The sequence below is a fragment of the Physeter macrocephalus genome, chromosome 11 (assembly GCF_002837175.3).
Source record: "Physeter macrocephalus isolate SW-GA chromosome 11, ASM283717v5, whole genome shotgun sequence".
Lineage (NCBI taxonomy): Eukaryota > Metazoa > Chordata > Mammalia > Artiodactyla > Physeteridae > Physeter > Physeter macrocephalus.
Genome location: NC_041224.1, coordinates 39,660,436 through 39,685,082, shown reverse-complemented (window position 1 = coordinate 39,685,082; position 24,647 = coordinate 39,660,436). Strand labels below are relative to the sequence as shown.

General features: G+C 47.9%; 2 protein-coding genes and 1 long non-coding RNA gene across 4 annotated transcripts in view; 2 read left to right on the top strand and 1 right to left on the bottom strand.

The window, feature by feature from the left end:
- Positions 1 to 5,100: 5,100 nt before the first annotated feature.
- On the bottom strand, positions 5,101 to 6,884 carry TLNRD1 (talin rod domain containing 1). Its single transcript, XM_024129557.3, has one exon. The coding sequence runs from the start codon at positions 6,852 to 6,854 to the stop codon at positions 5,766 to 5,768; it is 1,089 nt and encodes a 362-aa protein (XP_023985325.1). The 5' UTR covers positions 6,855 to 6,884; the 3' UTR covers positions 5,101 to 5,765.
- Positions 6,885 to 8,393: 1,509 nt separating this feature from the next.
- Positions 8,394 to 18,116, top strand: LOC102984459 (uncharacterized). 2 transcript variants are annotated; one of them, XR_008618547.1, is made up of 4 exons: positions 8,394 to 8,604; positions 14,712 to 14,835; positions 16,023 to 16,157; positions 17,750 to 18,116. It is a non-coding gene; the product is annotated as an uncharacterized lncRNA (long non-coding RNA). The 2 variants fall into 2 exon arrangements; XR_449152.4 differs by lacking the exon at positions 8,394 to 8,604 and adding an exon at positions 13,376 to 13,513.
- A 226-nt stretch (positions 18,117 to 18,342) lies between these two features.
- The window catches only part of MESD (mesoderm development LRP chaperone), a 10,571-nt gene continuing 4,266 nt past the window's right edge, over positions 18,343 to 24,647 (top strand). Inside the window, exon 1 of the mRNA XM_007126344.4 lies at positions 18,343 to 18,608. Within this exon, the coding sequence (XP_007126406.1) occupies positions 18,405 to 18,608 (204 nt within the window). The 5' untranslated portion in view covers positions 18,343 to 18,404. The remainder of the gene's footprint in view (positions 18,609 to 24,647) is intronic.

The following is a 24,647-nucleotide window of genomic DNA, read 5'->3' as shown; positions in this document are numbered from 1 at the left end:
TTCCCGGAAGTTTGACATTGTGAAGAACTTAAGACATCCAACGTTTCCAAGAACCTGGATAGGTTTGCCACGTAGAATAACAGAAGACTTAGAAGACAGGGCTATGCTCTTTATTTGGGCCATCCTTGAGGATATCACGATACAGTTGCTGGGTCAAGTTACCGGAAGGGTAAAAGCAAGATCATCAGGGGAAACTGACTTTAACATAAAGTGTTTCAGATAATACTTTTGATGATCTTACGTGGATAGGTCTAGTCTATGGAGCTCATCACAAGGTCTTGCACTTCATGGGAATTCATCATAAATATTTTTTACAATGGGAAAACAGAAGTACAAATGTTTAGATGACATGCACGGTTGAGTAAGACCTGCCTACTTCACAAGACTGCTCTAAGGACCCAATTACATAACATACATGAACACACTTTATAAACGGAAAAGATCTAAATAAACATAATAAATGCCCAAGTTCCCACAGTAGAGAGTAAAGCCGTGATTTGGTCCTAACTACTACACAGCATCTCCTCAAACGGTGCTTCTCAAAGTGAAGTGTGCCCAGAAATCACAGGGAGATCTTGCCAAAGAAAATTCTATTGGGTAGGTCTGGCATGGGGCCAAGTTCCTAGGCGATGCCAATGCCAGCTCCCGGAACCACCCTCGCGAGTATGGAGGCTCTATAAGACCATTCTAATTCTTGGTGCATGGTTGGCCTTACAGGACATAGTTCCTGAGTATATTACAAACTTTGGTTATCCCTAAAATGAGCTTTGGAATAAGCAAATAAGTCTGTATGCTTCATTTGGATCTGAATAGAGTACTTTACAAACTCAACAGCAAAGTGCTCTTTCTTGGCAGCCGAAGAGCTGAAGGGTTGGTTTTTAATTAGGTTGTCTGCTAGTTCCAGTTTTCTAGGACAAGAGTCAACAGCACTGCAGAAAAACATAGGAAGCTAAGTTGCCAGTTTACTATTATATGACTTCAGTTCATCTCAAAAAGGAGGTAAGAGAAGGAGGACACTGTACTTATAAACACACACACACACACACACACACACACACAACACACACACACACACACACACAACACACACACACACACACACACACGAGAAAAACCTGCCAATTCCAAATTGGCAGGAGAGACTAAATTATCTTTTCTAACTGAAGAAAAGGGCTCAAAATATCCAGGAGAAAAAAAAACACCTGAGCAAACAAGCAACTCGCAGAAATGCTGCTGCCTCTTGACACAGAAGTACTCTGGTCTTACAGAGGCAGCAGGGAGTACAAAGAAACCAGCAGGCCCTGCAGACCAGTGGTTCTGCAGACTTGGGTCTGCAGCAGAATCACCTGGGAGGGCTGGATGACACTCAGATTGCTCCACACCCTGTGTTTCTGATAGAAATAAGCCTGAGGTAGGGTCCAGGATTACGCTGTGGATGCTACTGCCGGTCCACTGACCAAGACTGGAGCAGCACCAAGTCTTTGCAAGGGGAGGAACCATGACCCCCTCACATCTGGACCCCAGGGCCTGGTACAGCGGCCGGCACCCAATCAATAGTTGCTGAATGAATGCCCATTATAACTTTCATTTCCAGAAACAATTTTACTACTTACTTATTAGTACACTTGCTGCAGGCATCTTGTACACACACTCATTTAAAAAAACTACACATGTGAAAGGCATGACAGCCCATGACCTGAAGGGGCTTTACAGTTCAATTAAATCAATTCCAATCATAGATACAAGTAACACAATTTTCTCCTATATTATCGGAACAGTTCGACCTTTGAGCCTCTACCACTGAGGTGGAACCAGACAACTCACCTATCCAAACGACCCTAAAGAAAAACCCTACTTCAGTAAAATAAGCCAATTCATTTCACACATACTCATGTAAAAAAATGTATTTTTTTTTCATCAAGACAAGAATTTGCCTGGAGGGAACATAAATATCTGTGTCCACACTGGAAACCCAGAGATGGCCTGCTTCATGGCTCTTCCAGGAGTTGGAAACCTAGGCACCAAGGAGCCAGTGCACTGCCCCACAGGTGAAAGTACTACTAAGGCTTCACAGATTTCTTCTCTAACTCCTGTTTACCAAGCAAAGCTCAGAAGGGGCTTTGGCAGGCGTTTTTCAAATCCTCTGCCTGACTGGCATGTTACCATAGTCACATTCATTCCGAAAAAAACAGGTGTTTCTGTTAAAATTAGCTGTTTCAAACTCAAATATTTTAGATCCCTATGCCAGCTTAAAAAAAAAAAGTATTTGTAAAATAACCAATCAGGTGTAAGTGATGCTTCCAGAATTATAAACTCTTCAGGTATTTTTTGGGAAACATGACCCGAAATTAAAAAAACAAACAAAAAAAACTGGGGTGGAGAGGAGGATGGGGGAGAAACATACACACATACAGACACACACACAGACACACACACACACACAGACACACGTAATTTTTGCATTTCCTAAAATCAACCCAGAATGAATAACAGAAAAAGGCCAAGCTTAAACAGCCAAGGAAAGACAGAGCTGTGCTTTTTCTAGCTAAGCCTTGTGTTTGAAAGCCTTTTGTCCCATTGACTTTGGTGGACTGTCATAAATAATGGCTTTTGTTCCAAGAACACACAGCCATAATGATTTCCTTCTCTCATGACCATTGAGAGGAAGCTTTTCAACATCCCTGGTCAGGATGGTGCCCATTAAGCCCGTGTAAGAAAACTTGCCCTCGGAAGTCAGAAGAGCCCAAGGATAGATGTCTTAAATTAACCCGTGTGGTTTAATTTAACAACAACAACAAAAAAAAATCAGGCCACTCTGATTTTATTCCTGGAAACAGTATCTCTGCTGCCCTTATTAAACCCAATGAAATAGGTCTGAGATGTTCCTTTTACAAAATCAGGGCTATTTCAAAAACAAGTTTAGCCACCTGGTACACTGGGAGAAAAGTTAAAATGTCAAAGACCTGTGCCCAGCTAAGTGAGTGATACACACAGAAACACTGTGCATTCCTCACTCTGCTTTCCTGGCGCCTGCTGAAAACACACAAGCAGAATTCACTTCGAGCCACCTGCTGGATGAAAAATCCTAAGCTTTATCTTAGAGACAGAAGGAGGAAAAAAGAGGTCAACACATCACTGAACCTTTTAACTTCAGAGGACAGAGATTTTGACTACAAGTCAAAACACCTTTAATAAACAGAAATGTTAAAAGCAACTACCACTTAGCTAAGAGGAAGAGAAGTTTCAAAATTAATTTGGTGACTGGCTAGTTAACTGCATCCAAGTAGATAGGAAAAGTGATTTTTTTGGCTTGCACTGTCCTGAAAATTGCTTCTGCAAGGAATGAGTCCAAGAAACAATTGGCAATTCTTTTTTTCCTAATCAGATACCAAATTTGCAGATTTCTGGCTCTGATTGTATTTTACTTTGTCCCTTTCAGTTGACTCTTTGTGATCTGCATAGGCTAAAGGAACCATACAATTATAAACTTCAGCATTACTTATGTAAATTCAATGGATAAAAATAAGTAAAAATTCCTATATGCAAGCAGGACTGTCACTGGCACACGGGTTAGGTAGGTTTCCTTCCCTCAAATACTTCCTGAACCTGACTGATCCAGACTTAAAGGGCAGGGGGAGAGGAATAAACATGCAAGATCGTTTTCATCTTTTAAAAGACTTCAGAAATTTAAATCTACCAGGACCTAAGAGAGTAAAACAACTGCTCCCTTGACCGTTTTTAAGAATGTATACACTCGGCCACTTGGAAGACTTTTTCAAACTTCACAGCTCAACAGTTGTAGTAAACCCAACACAGGTTTAAGAGGTTCTATAGGCTGAACATGATGTTCATGTAATAAATACAGCCATTCAAGTAAAAACAGTCACTACAACTTTCCTCTCCGACATATCACTGTTGAAAAACCTTTCTTTTCAGATCTGTGCGAACTGCAAAGGCTTAGGCACAACAAATCCCAAGAAAAATGTAAACGGAGCAAATTTAAAGCATGTATGAGTTTCATCCATGTGGCTCTCTCAGGATAAGCATGGCAAATACATTTGTTGCTTTTCCAGTGGGAAAATGTTCACAACTCAGCTAGGGTCAGCAAAACCATACAGCCCCTCCCCCAAAAGATTTTTTTCTTAAAATTGTCTGCAGAAGGGACCAACTACCTTAAAATAACTCCTGATTTCACTGAACAAAGCATCCTTCCAACATACAATCAACCGGGGCATATCAGATCAAGGTCACAAAAATAAGCCCTTTGCCTGCAATCATGCTGTGGGTCTAGAAAGTTCTTCTCACACTTTCCAGAATACCTCTCCCTCTATTGAAACTGTCTAGGACACTCTACGTTTTTGTGTTTTGTTTGTTTTGCGGTATGCGGGCCTCTCACTGCCGCGGCCTCTCCCGCTGCGGAGCACAGGCTCTGGATGCACAGGCCCAGCGGCCATGGCTCACTGGCCCAGCCGCTCTGCGGCATGTGGGATCCTCCCGGACCGGGGCACGAACCAGCGTCCCCTGCATTGGCAGCAGGACTCCCAACAACTGCGCCACCAGGGAAGCGCCCTTTTGTGTTGTTTTTTTCTCCTAAAATCATGAGCAACTGGATCTTGTCTGAACAGACCTGTCTACATACTCTCGCTTGAGATACAGTACTTCTGCAGGTCCATACACAGATTCTCTGACCTGGGAAGGCTGGCATTCCACACAGGATTAGGAAGAGCCTTACCCTGAAAAAGACAGGCGGAATACAAATCAGACTGAACCCTGTTGATTAGGACAGAAAAATCAGAGGGGACAAAGGAAGCAAAACTACTTTCCAGGAGAAACAGGAAAAAAAAACAAACCCACTCTAGCACTATACGTAATCCAACCATATATGTGTCCCCTGCCTCTACAAGGAGAGGGTTACACACAGTTCTCTCTTCTTGAATTCCAGGCTGCTCAAAGAAGTTAACTCTTGAGGAAAAAGCAGAAAGGGTTGAAGATTGGGAACCCACCTCATTGCTCCCAAGCAAACTTTCCAGGGCGCCTTTCCATAGATGACATGCAGCCTGCAACATTACAATGATTGAAAATCAACAATACTTGCAAAAAGCCATCTGAGAAACATAACATTTTATTAATAGATGAAATAAATACTCCAGTACATGCAAGGTAAAAACTTGACATTGGGGGGGGGGAATCATTCTATAGTGTAAATTAAAAAATAAAACACACACTCACAGTAGCTTTTCCCCCCATTTGCAAATCACATGGCAAAGTCATACTCTTTCCACACCAAGTATACGCCTAACCCATCACGACTGCTTAAAAAAATAACAACATACAAAAAAGGTAGCTACATCCATGTCTAAGGAGTGAAAACTGAGGTAACCTTTCTCTTAATTAGGGGGGAAAAAAAAGACCAAAAAAGAAATGAACCCATGACCTCCTTCCTGCCCAATTAATAATAAAATTTAGGAGAGGAATTCCGGAAGAGGAGCCGGGGTAGGGGGCAGGGGTGATACCGCAACCAGCAGATGACACATCTTCCATCTCCTGGTGTGGGCTGCTGGGCACCGGGGGCCCTCCGAGTGCGAGTGCGTGTGTAAATGGTCTGCATGGCCCTGCCTTCTGGAAGATTCCTCTCGAGCATTTACCATGGGGTGGGGGAGTTCACTTTTGATTTCTTTGGTATAAATGGAGAGGGGCAGAGAATAAGTATCTTCCTTTAGCCTGGGGGGGGGTGTGTGGAAGAATGGGATGAGGGTGGGAGGGTGCTAATTCACAGAATTGGAATTCACTGGCGGTAAAGTCCTGGGCGAAGACCTCTCCCTTAAAGCCTGAGATAGCAGGGTGCAGCCTTCAGACACGGCGCAGGCCGAGTTCCTCAGCCTCTCCCTGTGGTCCGACATCTTGGCGCCCCCGTCGGGGTGCTGCGCCAGATCCCTGAGGCACTGGGTCAGGAGCACGCAAGCCGACACCACACTCATGGCGCCGCCGAGGATGGCGGTCTGCACCGCCTTGCCCTCGGCGCTCACGGCCGCCGCGCGACCCAGGAACTGCGGCTCGGTGGCGAACCCCACCAATGCGCTAACCGCCTGCACCAACGGCCCGCTGAAGAGCGCGCAGCGGCTCCGCGCCAGCTCGCTGGGCGCCGCCTTCACCTCGCGCACGCAGGCCAGCAGCGCGGACGCGCTCGTGCTCATGCACTTGACGCCCAGCTTGAACTGCTCGCGCGAAAAGCGGTCCCGGGACTTGTCGCTGGCCAGGGCGCACGCGTCCGTCAGGAACTTGAGGTTGCGCGACAGGCCCTGCGACACCTCCAGCAGCAGCTGCGGGGTCAGGTCGGCCAGCGGGGTGGCGCGCAGCACTGCGCAGCCCTGCTCCACCTCGTGGCGGCAGCGTGTCACGCGGTAGCGGTCCACCAGGCCCGGCTGCGCGGGCTGCGCGCCCGGCGTGGCCACAGCCGCCAGATAGGCCGCGTGGGCGGAGCACTCGGTCAAGGACACCACCAGGTCGCCCAGCTCCACCAGGCTGTCCCCCGCTTCCCCGAAGCGGCCCATGTTGAGCTGGCTCTGCACGTCGTGGGTGAGGATGGAGAGCCCCTTGGTGCGCGCGATGATGGTGTCCCGGCACTGCTCGAAGGACTCGGCGCCGGCACAAGCGGAGGCGGGGCCCTCGAAAAGCACGGGCCGCGCCTCGCTCGACAGCAGCAGCAGGTCGGCCACCAGCTGCATCTTGCCCTTGCAGTGGTCGCAGACAGACACCAGCCTCTTCCGGGGCTGCGAGCAAGCCCCGCCGACGGCGCTCGCTGGAGCCGGAGAAGCCGCCTCGCCAGTGGGCTTCCCAGCGCTGCCGCTAGCCATCGCGCCCGGGGGGCACTGGCATGCCGCTGGGGAGCCCGCTACCACCGCCGCTGCCGATGCCGCCGCCCCCGCGGCCGTCGCGACTCAGCTGGCCAAGGCCGCGGTGCCTTCCCCGCACCATCATGCCATCCACCGCCGCGGGCAGAGGGCACTGGGCTGCGGCGGCCGGAGCCCGGGCGGCGCGGAGCGGGCCCGAGGGCCAGAGAACGCAGGAGGCTCTTCGGGGCGCGGGGAGGGGGCGCAGCGTTCGGCCTCTTGGAGGGCTTGCAGGAACCATGAACCGGAGCAGAGCAAACTCACAGACCGCGCTCCTCGTCGCCGAACTGCCAGGAAAGTCCCTTCTGCTGGGCTGCTGCCGCCGCCGCCGCCTTCCTGGGCATGGCCCGGTCCGACCGCCCGAGCCGGGGGGAAGAGGGGGGAGTGGGGCGGGAGAGGGAAGCTGGGAGTTGTCCTTCCTTCCTTCCTTTGAAATCAAAATCCTTTCCTCGGGGAGGAGCGCGGGCGGCGTCTCAGGCGGGCTCTGCTGTCAGCCACCTCGGGCTCGGCGGCGCACGTGGGCTTCAGGCGCCCAGACACCGCCAGGCGGCACTTCCCCGCGACGGCGGCCGGGGCTGGCCCTCTGGGACGCGCGGCCACCCCGTGGGCATCTCCTGCCTCCCGCTCTCGGGAAGCGGCGCCGGCGGCGGCGGCAGGGCCGAGGGTGTGGCCGATGCTGGCGCGGCCGAGTCAGAGTCGGGCGGGAGCCTGCACTGATTGCGCTCAGCGGCCGCCCCGCTCGCGCTCTCGCCCGCCCGCCGCGCCCGGGCGTGCCGGGAGCTGCGGCGGCCCCTTCCCGCCTCGCCGGTTCACAGAGCGCGGCCCGGCGCCGAGGCGGCACGCCCTCCCGGACCGCGCACCCCGCGGCCCGCCGCCGGCTGTCGGCGCGAGTCCATCCCCGTCGCCTCCTCCTCGCCTTGGGCCCGCAGCGGCTGAGCTCTCCCGAGACCCCGGGCCCTGCGCATCGGACGTCGCCGCGCGCGTCTCCCCGGCGGCCCGGCCAACTCAGAAGGTCCCCGCGGCGCTGCGGCAACTCGCCCGGGCCCCGGCTCCTGCCATTTTTGTCAACCTCCAACTTCCGAGCGAGCCGGGAGAAACTGAAAGGAAGGGCGGGGGCCGAAAAGCAGAGGGGAAAACACCCGCTTCCTCTCCCCGCGCGGCTTCACCTCTGAGCGCGGCCGTGGGTGCGCCACCGCCCGCTCGCCCGCCGGGGCTGCTGGAAGCTTTTCCTCTTCCCGGCCGCGCCTCGCCCCCCAGCTCGCCGCCGCCGCCGCCGCCTCCTCGGCCGTAACCTCCCTGGAGCCTATAGAAATCTTTTGTGTGGCGTCACCGCCTTTCGTTTAAATCCCGCTTCCTCCTCTCGCCCTTCCTCCCGCCCCCTCCGCCGCTCCCGGATGCTTGCGCGATGCGCTGCTCCTCCCCCGGGAAGCTGGGTGGCAGCGGGGGGACGCCCCCGCCCAACGCGGACGCCGGCGGCGCCCGGCCGGTGGTCCCCGGCCGAGAGGCGGGGGGAGCGGACCGGAGGCAGGCCCGCCCGGGCCGGGGGCTCTGCGCACACCCTTGGGAGACCGGGCCGCAGCCGCTAGTTGGCCATACGTAAACTCTCAGCGCAACCGGGGGGCTCCACGCCTCCTCCCCGCCCAGGGAGCAAGTCTAAACGGTGGCCTGTGTTCTGGACCGAAGGGAGGAGGACACTCGATACCATCCCCTAGAGGTTTGCTGGGGTCCGGTCATCGCTTTTTGCGGGACGTCGACCGGTTTGCCGAGCTCTCCCCCGCCCTTTGTCGTATTTGATCGTCTTCCACGGTGGGATTCTGGAGGGGCTGTGCGGGATGAGAAAAGAGCCCTGGAGATGGAGCCCGCAGAGCCGGGCTAGAGGCTTCCCGCTTCCGCCCTTTAACTAAATAGCCCTTGTATAGTTAGAGCGCGAACTTTGAACCAGACTTCCTGGGGTCAGTCTTCCCCCAGCCATTTATGAGTTGTGTGACCTTATGCAAGTTATCTCTCCAAGTATCCGTTTTCTCCTTTCGAAATCAGATACTGTGCACTGACCGCCTGAGTACTTGGCTCATAAATGTAGCTCTTAGACTTATGAGCCTTCACCGGCACAGTTTGCCCTCTCATAACTTCTGTGTCTCCAGCTGTATAATGTAATAATAGCGGCCAGAGTGAAATAAGAGAAACAGCCTTTGAAGGTAAACATTATTATTCCCATTTTACAGATAAGGAAAGTGATGCTCAGGTGCCTTAAGTGCCTTCCTAAGGTCAAGAACAGAGCAAATGCATGAGCAGGGAGCCAACCGCCAACCTCATTTTCATTTTACCCAGTCCTTACTCTTCAGGAAGTGGTTGAAGCATCTAGGCTTCCCCCATTGCCCCCACCCCGGGGTCCCCCCACCTCTTAGTCCTGAAACACGTCTAGGTGCCCAGCCCAGCACAAGCTGGGTGTGTTCAGCCAACGGAAATGTTTGTTCTTCTGCCACTTCCTCGGACCTGGTGTCACCTTTTTTCAACCAGTTGTAAATGTCACTTGTAACTAGGATGACCTTGCAATTTATTGTCCAACCCGAAACAGTTTCGAGAGTGACTGAGACATGTTACTAATAAATTAACCGGTAACAACAGATCCAAACCTAAATGGATAGTCACCCTGCTTATATCAGTAACTTAAAGGGTCCTAATATATCTTCTAAAATCTAAATGAACCTACTTATTTTGCAAACCAAGGCCAATAAAACTGCTGATTTTCTAAACTAGTAGCAATTCCTGTAGGATTAATCCCTTTTATTTTTCGACCAGAGAAAAACAGATAAGTCAAGGTCTTTCCATGGTAACCCAGGAATAGCATCCTAGTCCGACTTGGCTCTTATGAGAAAGTCAGACCCTTCCCTCCATGCCTAGTTTATTCATGAAACTGCCCTGGGATCAGGGGATTTTTTTTCCAAAGCCACTTGGTGCCCCTGGGGTCCTATTTTCCTTTTCTTCTACATAGGCACTTTCTTTGGTTGGTGTTGCTGGAAATCTTGTACCCCAACAATGAGCTGTGTGACGCATAAGATGTCTCGCTATATTCAGTGACGTTTGGTTTAGCTTTTAAAATCAGGTAGGATTGGTTTCTTGGCCCTCCCTGCTTCATTTTTCAGATACGGCATCTCTTCCTAAACTAATCCTTCCAGATACTGACTCCACCTTCCTCTAGGTCACCTTTGCTTTCTGCCATCTTTCATCCACTCTACAAACACTGAGCACCTACCATGTGCCAGGCCCTGTTAGAAAATAAGTAATGTGAGGGCTCTACACCCTCTGAAGGGTAGAGTCCAGAGAGAGCAACAGGGAAAACAGGTCATCACAACTTCACTATTGGTATAGTGAGAGCACAGAGTCAAGAAACTAGAGTCGAGAAAGTGCTGCTCACCAGGTAGTCCAGTTGCAATTAGGCAGGACCACGTCATCAGTTCTGAGCAAAGAAATGTAAGTGGTGGTGATGTGCGTTATCTCGGACGGAGGCCGTGGAAAGCCAATCTGTAATTCTCCACTCTCCTACCCTGCTGCAGCTGCTCGGGAGACTGTTCTAGGTGGTGCAGCTGAAAGATGATGGAGCCTCCATAAGCCTAGGTGACCGTGGAGCAGACCCTCTACTGACAGTGTGGAACATGTAACATGAGCAAAAAGTAAACTCACTGTGAAGCCACTGAGATCTGAGGGTTGTTTGTTCCTGAAGCATATTTTCGTCTAACTGGATTAACAGAGGAAGGCAGCATCTACCCCTAGACTCACAGCAGTAAGGGCTTTTTCTGTAGAAAACACCAGCCGGTACTTCTTCTAATCCTTTTTTAAAATTCAAATATGATATGAACCAAAACTACCGTGCAAAGTATTTTTCATTAAAGTGAAAATTGACAGAAGCAAGCTGAAAAGTTGTGGGCTGAAGGACTGGCTGGGGTAAGGTGAATGGAACAGACAGGAGGAAGCTGGGGGCTGTATGGAAAATGGCTTGGCCACTGGAGAATGTATTCTCAGTGCCCAGCTCAGGGCCAACACGTAGTAGGCATTTAATAAATAAATGAATGAACGAGATGCAAATAGAGAGCTGACTGCAGGTTTGCGAAGGAAAGGTGGAAATGACAAAGGCCAGATTAGGGAAACATCCTGTCCTTCCTTCTTTGCCTAGTCCAGTAGGTGCATCCTCCACCTGGACTTTAAGCAGGTATAAGACAACAGTATGAGCCTCTGATTTTTTTTTTTATTGTGGTAAAATATTCATAACACAGAATTTACCATTTGGCCATTTTTGTGAACCTAGCCACAGGTCCGTGGTGTTAAGTGCATTCACATTGTTGTGCAATCATCACCACCATCCATCTCCAGAAAACTTTCATCTTCTCACACTGAAATTCTGTACCCACTAAACAATAACTCCTCATTCCCCTGGAAGCCACCATTCTACTTTCTATCACTAGAAATATGACTATTCTAAGTAACTTATATAAGTGGAATCATATAATATTTGTCCTTTTCTGTCTGGCTTATTTCACTTAGAATAATGTCTTCGTGGTTCACTGATACTGTCACATGTGTCCGAATTTTTTTCCCTTTTAAGACTGACTAATTTTCCATTGTATGTATCTAGCCCTATTGGGTTTTGATACCTAACTTTTCACACTGCACTCCAGACTTTAGCAGACTAACAACCAAGCTGTGTCTGGTCTACAGTGCCACCTGGTGGTCAGTAAAGGTCATTCTCTGCCCTAATGTCTCTCGTTTGCAGCAGTGTCGCTCTGTTTTGTTTTTGTGCTCCTAGGTGGGCCAGTTCATTCTCAGGCATTCTTTCTTACACGTGGCCAAGCATCATCCTTAATATCTTCCTTTCAATGTCTCTTCTAAAGGAGAGAAATTTATATCTGGAAAAATTTACCCCTAACCCTCCTTCTCCCTGATTCACTCATCCCCACAGGTGATGAATGACAGTCTGACATACATTGGACCACAGTTCATTTAAGGAGCAGGATCACTGTGTGACAGGTCACTCTCCTAACCCAGCATGTCCTCTTTCTCTCTGGTGTATTTTGTTTCCGTACAATAAGAGCACCGGGGCAGGATCTCATCCATCACTCCCAGATACCACCCTCCCACCCCCCCACCTTCCACCCTCCCTCCCTCCGTGCTGTCTCTCTGTTCACCTGAAGCTGAGTGTGTGAGAGAGGCCTGTGTGCAGGGCCAGTCATAGCATGGCAGGCACACCTGAGCCTTCAGGTCCCAAGATCTGGGAGATCTGGAACTTTCTGCGATCTAGTTTACCAGGGAGCCCTACATGGAGGTGAAGGTTGTTTTCACAGATAAATTCTCTACCCCATTTCCCTACTGGTTAATGATATTTGGGTGTATTTTCCATTTTTCAGAATTCTGTAGGGGAGAAAAAATAAGTACTGAGATCTAGGCTCCCCAGATCCTTTACATGGCGCCTCCCTGACCCCTAGACATACTCAGGCATTTCTGTCCCCTTGTGCCTGCTGTGCTGTGTGCCCAGCTTCAGTGTGGCCATGAGCATAGTGTATTTGTAACTGTCAGCTTAACTCTCTCCCCACCACCCTGTCATCTCTTTAAGGACAGGACTTGATCTGTTCATCTCTTCCCCACACCCAGTGCATTGCATGGTTGTCAATAAATGTTGTGGAAGTAATAAATTAATGAATTAATTCATTTGCAGTTCTCTGCAAGGAAGGCATCCTTTCACTGAACCAAAATCCTGGTTGCCCGCAGTTCTTACTCAGTCATGGACAGAGAGTCACGGACATTCGTGAACCCACAGCAGGGGCGTGGCCTGTGTGTGATCATGATATACTGCTCACAGCTCTAAGATTGAATGCCTGGCCTTTGCTTAGCAAGTGTGTTCACCCCATTTCTCTTACCAGCTTGTCTTGGAGGGTCCAGGAAGCTAATTCTTTGGAAACAGAGATTGTGAGTTCTCTAAACGTAAACAGAGATTGTGAGTTCTCTAAACGTAATTGCATATATCTGTGCTGCAACATATAGGTGATGTTTCAGATAACACAGATAAAATTCCTACCTTTTCCACTTAGGAGAGGAATTCAAATCACTTCCCTAAATTTTCAAGGCAATTGCAGTATTATAGACAATTTGAATTAAGTGTATTATTCTGAGAATTTCAGTTGAAATTAGACTTTTTTTTCCTTACATGTTGGTGAAGAGAACAGTATCAATCAGTATTTTAGGAGCATTGGTGCATTTATGTGGGTCTCCCACCCCTTTTCAAATACAAGTGATTTGAAATCCCATGCTCAGAGGCAGCCATGATGTACATGTTTGCAGCTATTTTCCCATACATACATATACATATCTATATCATTTTAATATCAGGTTATAACATTTTGTCATTTAATAATATAAAATAAATATCTTTAATATCAACAAATATACATCTATGACATCATATTTAATGACTGCATTGTTTTGCATTGTAAATGTGGATTTTACAGCCTACTATGGTTGAACGTTTAGGGTGGTTCCTGTTTTCTCCTCTTATGGAGATTGTTACATAGGATTGTTACAATGTGTAAATGAAGAAATACACGTACAGCATTCAGAAGAGTGCCTGCCACATAGTAAGTGCTCTGTATTATTACCATTTCTATTATTTTCATTGTCTATTTCCTCAGAATCATTCTTGGCAGTGGAATTATGCATTTTTTTAGAGTTTTGATACATTTCACCTAATTTTCATGCAGAAAGTCCCCATCCCCGTAAGTAAATGAGAATGCTTTTTTACTGAGCCTTGCCAACAATGTTCAGTATCTTTATTTTTATTCTGGCCCCACTGATAGGCAAAAAGTTATATCTTATTTGAGTTTGCATTTCTTTGATATCTCGTGAGATGTCACTTCTGCACTTTTTTTATGTATAATAGGTTCATTTATTTTGGAGAAATAAAAATATTATTCATCTCCTTTCCCATTTTTCAATCAAGGAGTTCATCTTTTTCTTACTGATTTGTAAGCTATTTTTGTCTCTGCCATGTTGGAGTTTTCCTCCCAATTTACCATTTGCCTTTTAACTTTTCTTCAAGGTGTTTGGCAAACACAAGTTTTTTTGCTTGTTTGTTTGTTTTTGGAGTATGGTTGCTTTACAATGTTGTGTTAGCCTCCACTGCACAACCAAATGAATCAGCCATACACGAACGGATATCCCCTCCCTTTTGGATTTCCCTCCCATTTAGGTCACCACTCCCTGTGCTATAGGTATGTTCCCATCAGCTGTCTATTTTATACATAGTGTCAATAATATATATGTGTCAATCCCAGTCTCCCAATTCCTCCCACCCCACCCCCTCCTTTCCCTCTTGCAAACACAAGTGTTAAGTGTTAAATTGAATGATACGAGTCCCGCTCTCCTGTTCACAAGTAATGATGGTGACGAGGAACAGACACCCACCCCAGCCTGGGCCAATCACATCCTCTCCTGGAAATCTGTAATTGTTGTCAAAAGATAATCATTTAGTTGCTACATGTGAGTAAATATAAAGCTCAGGAGATACGTGGTGACTCTTCTTGCACCGAGGTAAAGAGTACTAAAGTAAAGAATGATAAATGGTCGTGGCCTCCCCTTTCTCTGCCTCAGCCCCAGCCTCGGGACCCTCTTCCCATGATTCCCCATGATTCAGTCTTTAAAGGGTTAATATTTGGCACCCCAGAGCCTCCAGAACCGAGCTGTACCCTTCGGGTCATAGGACTCGGTCCTGAATAGCTGGAAACTGTGCCATTCCAGTTTTTCAATATTTTGAATATCATCCCTGCTTGATTACAGATATTGCTAGACATCCTTGTGTGCTGTGGCACGACAAGCCAGGAGGAGCCCAGCTGAGGCCACCTAAGATGGAGAGTAGATGGGGGCTTGATTTTACCATCTGCAGTCACTGAACCACCTAGAGGTACGGTTAGTATTAACCCCCGGGGCAATGGTGGCCGCATTTAAGCCATGACCACACAATCTCTTTCACTTCTGTCCCCTCCTCTCCTGCCCTACTACACGGCCTCAGATCAGGTTCACACTCTTATCTCATCCCATCTGAGCATTCCCGCCTCCAGACTCCTTTTCAATGGGTCTTCCATCTGGCCTCCAGTTTAACTCTCCTGAGTGCCTTGACGATTAACCCAGATGGAGATGGTGCTACGCTGGGAGATACACCTCGTCATCCAATAGACCTGGGCTGGGATTCTTGCCTGCCACTTCACAAGCTGTGTGACCTCAGACAAATGATGCCTTTCCAAAACCAGGGTTTCCTCTTGTTTAAAATAAGGATATTATTATCATCATATTATCCCGTCAGGTCCTGACCTCCTGCAATCTGCATTATACTTACTGTGTATTGTTTATCTCCTCTACTAGTTTGCAGGCTCTTTAGTGCAGGGACCTTCTTATAGTAAACTTTCCATCAGTGCCCCCATGTGGTTCTTGACTGACAGTAGACCCTTAGTAAAAATACACTCTCGCAGGGTTGAACTGAATCAAGTTCCAAACCTCAAATTGGTGAAAATGCAATCAATCCAGATGTTTGCACATCACTGGATAATAAACTGAATTGATTTCCTCCTTAGATGAAAGGAGCCCTGGAATTTTGTTTTACACAACTCCAACAATTTCTGTAAAACACTAAACGCCTTTTTTTTTTTTTTCTTTATCACTAGATACTATGGACCAGGAATCCCAGCACTTTTGCACCTTAACTTGGCAGCTGGCAAAATGACCAGGGTGACCCCTCCCAGCAGAGCACATGATCGGCCACAGCTGTGCATGTTTTTTAGCATGACTGCACCAGGACAGGGCACTGAGCCACTGGGTGGAGCAATGTGCTCTGGGGAGAAAGCTTATGACATTTCCCCTATGATTTCAGAAAAGAAAAGAAAAGAAAAAACTATCTTTTCCTTATGAGTTGTTTCTGCTAATGTCAATAGGACATGGCATAATAGCATGTATACACATAGATGTACGCACGATATCAGCCACCCTACAGTGGGAGAGCTTTAAACTTCAATGGTCCTAAGCTTGAAGGTGGCAGACATTGTTAACTAATAGTTACCTGCTCAACATCCACTTCCTCTTTTCCCTTAATAACAGAATCCCAGTTTTATTTGGAGACAGCCAGAAGACAGCCTCCCTGAGAAGGCTAGGTTCTAGCCCATGAGATGTAAACAGAAGTGCTGTGTGGAACATCCAAGTACGCTGCTTAAAAGAAGCTGACTCCATTAAAAGGTGTGCTCCTATTGGCTTTCCTTCCTTCCTCCTTCCTCTGGATGAATGTCATCTTGATGGCTGGGGCTCCAGTAGCTATTTAGGAACTTGTGACCTTGAGGATGGAAGCCACAGGCCAGTATGATGGAATAGGATGAGAAAGAGACTAGGTGCCAGGTGACCAAAGAGCCAAAATACCAGCCCTAGATGCTTAGTATCCAACTGCTTCCGTGAAAGAAAAATCAAACAATAACAACAACACTCTCTTGTCTTGTTTAAGCCACTTTTTTACAAATTCAGTTTTCTCTTATATGTAGCCTATAATCCTATCCAAGCAAGATATATTAGCTTGCTAGGGCTGCCATAACAAAGTACAGACCAGGTGGCTTAAACAACAGAAATTTATTTTCTCACTGTTCTGGAGGGTAGAAGTCCCAGATCAAGGTGTCAGCAGGGTTGGTTTCTTCTGAGACCTCTCTCCTTGGCTTGTAAATGGCCATCTTCTCCCTGTGTCTCACGTGGTCTCCCCTCTATACATGACTGTGTCCAAATTTCCTCTTCTTTTACAAGGACACCAGTCATATTGGATCAGGGTCCACCCTAACAACATCATTTTAACTTAATTACCTCTTTAAAGATCCTGTCTCCAACTACAGTCACATTCTGAGGTCCTGAGGAGTTAGGACTTCAACATATGAAATTTGGGGGGATACAATTCAGCCCATAACACAAGGCATGAATAAAGAGGTTTATTATGGCTCTTTTTTTTTTCTTTTGGTAATAGCAGAAGAATTGGTAGTAAATGCCCATCAGTAGGGTAATAAGGAAATAAACTATTGGCATATTAATACCAAAACATACTATACTGCAGTATAAAGAATGAAAGTTCATCACATCATACTGATAAGTGGAAAACCCTTAAAGAGCTAATATGCATACCGATTTGTAGTGTGCTGCCATAAACACACATATAAATGCAACAAAACCATTTCTAGAGACACTTTGATGTTTGTAAATGTATAGAGAAATGTATACAGTATTCGACAGACTGATAACTGGTGTGAAACAGAATTGTGGCTGGTGTGGAATAGAGCAGAATGTTTTTGTACAATGGTCGAATATTTTACAGCTTCAGCAAGTGATTCGTGTCTTATTTATCCAATTAAAAATGCAAAAGAAGTCAGCAGATCAGCCATTTAAAATCCGTGGAATTTTAAAGCATCTCTGGGCTGAATCTTTTTAAGAAACAAAAAACAGAATGATTCAACCTTGAAAAGGATTAAACAGAGCCGACAGTATTAGGTTAAAATCAGAAGAGATACTGAAGCTGTTTTACAGATGAGAAGTAATGATTTTTTTAAAAAGCTTTGTCAAGTTCAAGAGATGACAGTAATATTGAGAGACAATTGAACTCTCTGCTGAGCAGCAAAGCCCTGGGCCCGATCTATTTACGATCTCCTAAGAAAGTTGCTCTACCTGCCACTCACTCTTTTTCAACAGGCTGTTTTCAAAGGAAATTGTAGGAGACTGGGAGGAAACGTGTGACCTCGTGAAACCTGCTTTCTTAGAGCAAAGGCAGCTCCTAGAAGTTCCAGCTCTAATTTATTTCACAGGCGAAAACCTGAGGCCTCGTGAGGCGCTGTTTGAGGATTCCTAGAGGCCCTGAGGGAATTTTTAGACCTGGCTTGCGCGTTAGAGAGAAAAACGTCGGCCTCCGGCGGAAAATGAAGGCGAGCACTCGGGTCCGAACCTCAGGTCCGAACCAGCGCGGGGGGAAAGCCTCGACCGGACCAGCGGAGAAACCAGTGGGGCGGGGTGGGGCGGGGTGGGGCGGGGCGGGGCCAAGATGGCGGAGGAGGCGGGTCTTCAGGAGGTGGGGCTGGAGGAAATGGGCCGGGGCGGGGCCTGGTAGGCTACCGAGGGCAAGGAGGCGAAACCACGGGGGCCTCCAGCCTGTGGAGGCGGGGCTGGAGGCGTGTCCCACGCAGGAGACGTGGGGGGGGGGGGGGGGGGGGGCGGGGCCAAGATGGCGGAGGAGGCGGGTCTTCAGGAGGTGGGGCTGGAGGAAATGGGCCGGGGCGGGGCCTGGTAGGCTACCGAGGGCAAGGAGGCGAAACCACGGGGGCCTCCAGCCTGTGGAGGCGGGGCTGGAGGCGTGTCCCACGCAGGAGACGTCAGAGGGCGGGCCCGGGAAAGTGGTGGCCTGGGGCGGGGCCGGCGGCTCGCGCAGGTCTGCTCCCCGCGGCGGCACGGCGCTGCGCGACGAAGATGGCGGCCTCCGGTTGGGCCCGTGGCGCTATGGTCCTTCTCTGTGGCTCTGAACTGCTGCTGCTCCTGCTGCTGCCGCTGAGGGCCTTCGCCGCTGAGGGCCCAGCCGAGACGCCCGGCGAGGCCACCCCACCTCTCCGGAAGAAGAAGGATATTCGCGACTACAATGACGCGGACATGGCTCGTCTTTTGGAACAGTGGGAGGTCCGCGGCGCGCGCGCACCCTTTAGGCTCTTCTCTGTGCCGGGCCCCTTCCTAGTGACCTCTTACCTCCTCCGTCTTGGGACCCTTTAGACCTCCGTCTCGGAATCTTCCGACCCACTAACCTCCTCTCTACGCATGCCATGAGCCCTTACTGACCCATTCCAGCCACCGCTAATCTTCAGTGCCTCCTCTGACCCCCGATCACCCTGCTGACCCCCGTCCCAGGACATTCATCCCAGTGTCCTCTTCCACCATTCCCCGGGCCACTCCAGTCACGGGTCAGCCTCTCCCTATTCAGCTCTACTTTGCCTTCAGTGCCGTGGTCGCCGCCGTGTTGCTCCCCGTGGTCAGTGCGCCCTGCTAATGGGGAGGGAGACCTTTTCCATTACGCTCCTGAAGAATGGGGCGAGTGGATGGGAGAGGGGCATGGTGAGGATTATCTTTCAAGAGGGCCGTTTCAGCTTTCATAGTTCTCCCCTGTTCTAAATTAGTAGGAATTCAGAGTGCCCATTTTGGTCATATGTCCCTGCTGAGAGTTTTTGTGAGTGGCTTAAATTTGAGGGGGGAGGGGGATGGGAGGCGGTAGCAGAGGCTAGTGGCGATCTCTCATGGAGCTCACATTTTTCGCTTAAGGGAGCAATGATTTGTTTTTGTGAGAGTCAGTTTTCTGATTTGTTACTTGAATGCACTGGAGTGTGTAATTACAGGGAGTGGGTAATAACCTTTTTAGGTAAGGTTGACTAACCAAAACCACGTTGCTGCCTCTTTCGCATCCAGAGGTGGGTGTCTTGTCCTGGTTCATTTGCACAGCTGGCGAACTGGCGTCAGAAGCTTGGGTTCTGCTCACTGTGTAACCTTGGGCAAGTAGGTCTCCCCTCTAGACCTCTGGTTCCTTATGTGCAGAATGAAATTTTACTGGATGATTTCTTTCAACACTGATGTTTTGTTATTTTGTGGTTATCTGTGTGTGTTTGTATTGGATAGAGGCTTTCAGGCATGAGTTTAAAGTACCATCTGATGCATTTGACTGGAAGAGAGCAGTTTTCATGTTGACCTGGAGCTGAAGGAAAGCTCAGGGTCGAGCTGGGTGTTTGCCAACCACTCAGGAAAAAGGAACTTGGTGCAGCAGTTCCTTCCCCACTTTCCATCTCCCTTGCAATCTCCCAGTCTCTTTTTGGACTCTGGCAAATGCAGTTTTTGATCCACCAAAGTGAGAATCGCATCTCGTGCAGAAACCCTAGCCTGGAAACACTCAGACCCTGAGCAAGACAAAAAAGGGTGCTGCAGAGGTGTACAAGGGATCCAACCATCAGGAATAGCAGTTAACAGTAAAAATAACTGCAGTACACAGTAGAAATGGCTGAGTGCCATAAAAAGAAAGTGCTGTGGGAATCTCAAAGGGTTTCAGGAAGGAAATGGTGTTTTAGGTAGACCAGGGAATGTGGGAGAATGGCATTCCTAACTGAGCGGCGTGAGCTGAGGTGGATGGGACGTGAGGGGACTGGGCAGAATGCTGTAAATATTAATAGCCCAGGCTGTGGAGTTAGACTGCCTGGGTTCAAACCACTTCAGCTTGGAAATTTGGACTGGTAAAGAGCCTCTCTGGACTTTAGTTTCCTCACCTGCAAAATAGAGGTGTTAGTACCCGCCTCAGAGTTGTTGTGAGGATTAACTGAGAAAACTTGGAAAGAACCTAGAATAGTGCAGGTCTAACTATTAGCTACGCTGATATAATAAATTGGATAGGTTGGCTGGAACAGACTTTCTGAAGCCACATAGTGAGAGGTAAGGATGGAAAGGTTAGTGAGAACCAGGCCTTGCTAGGCCTTGAATCCTGTGGGGTTTGGACTTTATTTAGAAGGAAAAATGTAGTCCCTGATGAGTCTGAAAAGTTGTGTTACCCAAATGTTATAATACTGGCATGTTTAATCATCCATAACTTCATCCCAAAACATGTGTGTAGTCTTTTGGTTCCCCATCTGTATGCAGACATAGTTTTTACAGCTGAAAGCATAGCATCAATAGAATTTTCTGCTGTTCTTTTTTTCTTTTGCTATATATTAAGCATTTCCCCAGGTTACTGCATTGTCCTTGTAATATTTTTAAAAGGCTTCAGAGTATGCCCTAGAGTGGTTGATTCAGCTGTCCGAACGTTTTTGAATAGTGGAATATCATGATTAGGGCTAAAATTCAGTAAAATTAATTGGTCCGCAAAGTTTAAGATGGATGGGCAGGGAGAAACTCTGAAAGCAGAGACAGCCTAATATTTATTGAGTGTTCATTAGCTAAGAAGGCTAAACACTCTTATCTCATTTAATCCTTTTACCTGTTTGTGGAGGGAGGTAGTTATCTCTGTTTTCTAGATGATGATATTGAGGCACAGAGAGGTTAAGTAACTTGCCCAAAGGCACACAGCAAATTAGCTTAATTTCAAATTCAGTCACTTGACTTTAAAGCTTGTTCTTTTAACCATTTTACTACACTGCCATACAGATTGGTGAACGGACTGCAAACGAAGGGGGATGAGGAGGACCTGGGTTAAGCTAGAAGCTGCAGTAATGGATTAGAAGGGAGAAGGAAATGTGAGAGATTTTATGCTCTTAACACGACTTGGCAGTTGATTGACTGCATAACCAGGAAGGTGACAAGGATAATGTAGTGAAAGGACAGAGGTTTTGAACTCAGCCTTAACCCTTGGTAACTGTGTGATCCTCATTTTCCTTATCTGTAAAGCCAGATAACATCCCACTTTGCAGGGTTCCTTGCAGGTGAAATGAGCTAATGTTTGCAGACACTGCAAGCGTGAGTGCCCTTCCCCAGTAGCAGTGATTTTTTTCTGTGGGAGAGCAGATCCATCTCTGGTTGCTTTTTTGAAGGAAGCAGTGCTTCCTCCCCTGGTGGCAATCCCTGGATTCTTCCCCCACTCCTCTGCTAGTGTGAACATCATCCCCGCAGTGAGAGGCCTGCCTCAGGTGTGGAGTGGGGCAGGAAGGGGAGAACGTCCACTTCCTTCCACTTCCACCGTGTTGCAACTACTGCTGAGTCCTTGTTGGTATAGGAAAACCGAAGGTGATTCCTTCTTACATTACTGTAACCAGGTGCTGCGGAGGGGCAGGTGGGGAGGGATCCAGAGCCAGACTGTGAGTTTGTACTTCAGCATCAACCCCTTCAAGCCTGTGGCCTCGAGTAAGTTACTTACCTTCTCTGAGCCTCATCCACTTCTCTATTCAATGGGGATCTTGCAGAATTGTCCTGAGGTGGGAAATAACAAATACCCGAGACACAGTAGCTACACAGTAGGTGGTAGCTGGTATTATTATCAAGGATCCTGGGAGGAAGAAAAGGATTTACAGGAAAAGGGAGTTCAGCTCTGTAGCTATTAAATTTGACAAACAGCAGTGGAGAAGTGGTGAAGCCGGTCAGAAATGCAAGACTGGCCTGGAGGCAAGCCTGGGGAGGGTGTGGGGAGGGCCGCTTGGTCGTCCCCCCCACCCCAAACCCTGCTTGGGGGTAAGCGTTTGATTGCTTTCAGTTTAGAGAAAGTGATAGAACAGGTAAGCTTACTCAGGGAAGCGGAGAAACTAAGAATAGACCTGGACAATTGCTTGCATCTAGTGTACTAGTTTTCTTTTCCTTTTTTAACTGAAACTCACCCTCAAACATATAAAATGGAAATTAAAGGTTCTTGAAACAATCCTTACCTTTGTTGTATGCACTAGACTAATGATTATTTAATTATATTTTCATGAAAAAGAAATGGTGCTTGTGACCTACTGAGTTAATGTCATGACCATTAGTAGGATCAGCTTGAACAATAAAAATATTCTAGGTAATTGAACCAGCTAGACGTCTCGAAGTATTTTAAGGCAACCGTAACAGATGTTATGGAGAAATAGAAGAGAATACAGTCAGAAACAGCCTGTGAATTTGGCCACCAGGAGCTCTTGTGTACTTTGAGAGGGTGATTTCCATAGTCGGCTGGAGGCCAGGTTACAGAGGGCCAGGTGATAATAGGCAACATGTATTAAGTATTTACTGCTTGCCTTTGTGTTATTAAATCCCCCAGACAAGCTTAGGAGGGAGATGCCATCATTACCCTCCACCCCCATTATAGGTGAGGAAAGTGATTTCCCACTTCTCCAAGGCTACATAGCTATAGAGGTGGGACCTAGAGCCGAACCCAGGTCCGTGTGACAGTGCAGCCCATGCTCCTGCCTGCAGGTCACCAGCAGCTCTTTCAGAGCAAAATGAGGAAGAAGTGGGTCAGTTGAGAGGGTGGCAGAGCTGAGGAAAAGGCTGGCCCCATGCTGCTAGGGCCTTGGAGATCACCTAGTTCTGCTTTTCCTCTTACTGACGAGGAAACAGGCCTCAAGGATTATGGAGTCTTGTCCAAGGCCACACAGGTTAGTTAGGTGGAGCTGAAGTCAGATCCTAGGTCTGATACAAATGTGGATCACCTTCAAACACTGCTTCAGAATTCTTTCATTCTCATCTTTTATTAAAAATATGTTTACTGGGCTTCCCTGGTGGCGCAGTGGTTGAGAGTCCACCTGCCGATGCAGGGGACACGGGTTTGTGCCCCCGTCCGGGAGGATCCCACATGCCACTGTGCGGCTGGGCCCGTGAGCCATGGCCGCTGAGCCTGCGCGTCCGGAGCCTGTGCTCCGCAACGGGAGAGGCCACAACAGTGAGAGGCCCGCGTACTGCAAAAAATAAAATAAAATAAAATAAAATAAAATATGTTTACTACAGTACATTATTGTTGGTGTCTTAAGCCTTGGCCCTTCAGTGATTTGTCAAGAGGCCCAAGTAGTATATAGGGGCTTTTGGTTTCATTTTAGGTTGGGTTTTTTCATGTGATTTTCTTCTTTTTTTTTTTGATAACAGCTTTATTGAGATATAATTCACATGCCATATAGTTCACATTTAAAGTGTACATTTCAGTGGTTTTTAGGCTATTCAGAGAGCTCTGCAGCCATCACCACAGTCAATTTTAGAACATTTGCATCACCCCAAAAAGAAACTCCATAGTCTCAGTCACCCCTCCCTGAGTTCCTCCCAGCCCTCCAGCCAGCCCTAGTCAACCTCTAATCTACTTTCTGTCTCCATAGATTTGTCTGCTCTGGACATTTCATCTAAGTAGAATCATACAATGTGTATGTAGTCTTTTGTGTCTGGCTTCTTTCACTTACCATAATGTTGTCAGGGATCATCCATGTGATAACATCAAGCAGTACTGCACTTGCTTTTTTTTTTTTTTTTTTTTTGGCTGCGTTGGGTGTTGCTGCGCGCGGGCTTTCTCTAGTTGCGGCGAGAGGGGGCTACTCTTCGTTGCGGTGCGCGGGCTTCTCATTGCAGTGGCTTCTCTTGTTGCGGAGCACGGGCTCTAGGCGCAGGGGCTTCAGTAGTTGTGGCTCGCAGGCTCTAGAGCACAGGCTCAGTAGTTGTAGCTCGCGGGCTTAGTTGCTCTGCGGCATGTGGGATCTTCCCGGACCAGGGCTCTAACCCGTGTCCCCTGCATTGGCAGGTGGGTTCTTAACCACTGCGCCACCAGGGAAGTCCCTGCATTTCTTTTTGCTGCTGGGAGTAGCCTTTTCTCCAACGAACACAGGTTCGTTTACGTGGTTTTAATTCTTGTATCTTCTGTGTATTGGTTGGCATTCTACCATTAGCAATTAGCTCACTTGTTTATATGGGTCTGGATTCAGTGGTTCTTATTTTATTGGGGAGTTATAAATCATTCTGTCATTATTTTGATTTTCTAAGTATTCCAGATTAGGCCCATGAGCTCTGTTTCATGTTGGCTTCTGTGTCATTCTGATACATCCCATAATTCTCCAAGCACGTTCTCACTTTCTGACACAAGAAGATATTCCAGACTCATCTTCTGTTTTCTTTGCTGGAATTAGCCTTTTCTCTGCGGAACCCTGGTTCTTTGAAATATTATTATCTATCTGTCTATCAAAAATCATAAGTTCCGGGGCTTCCCTGGTGGCGCAGTGGTTGCGCGTCCGCCTGCCGATGCAGGGGAACCGGGTT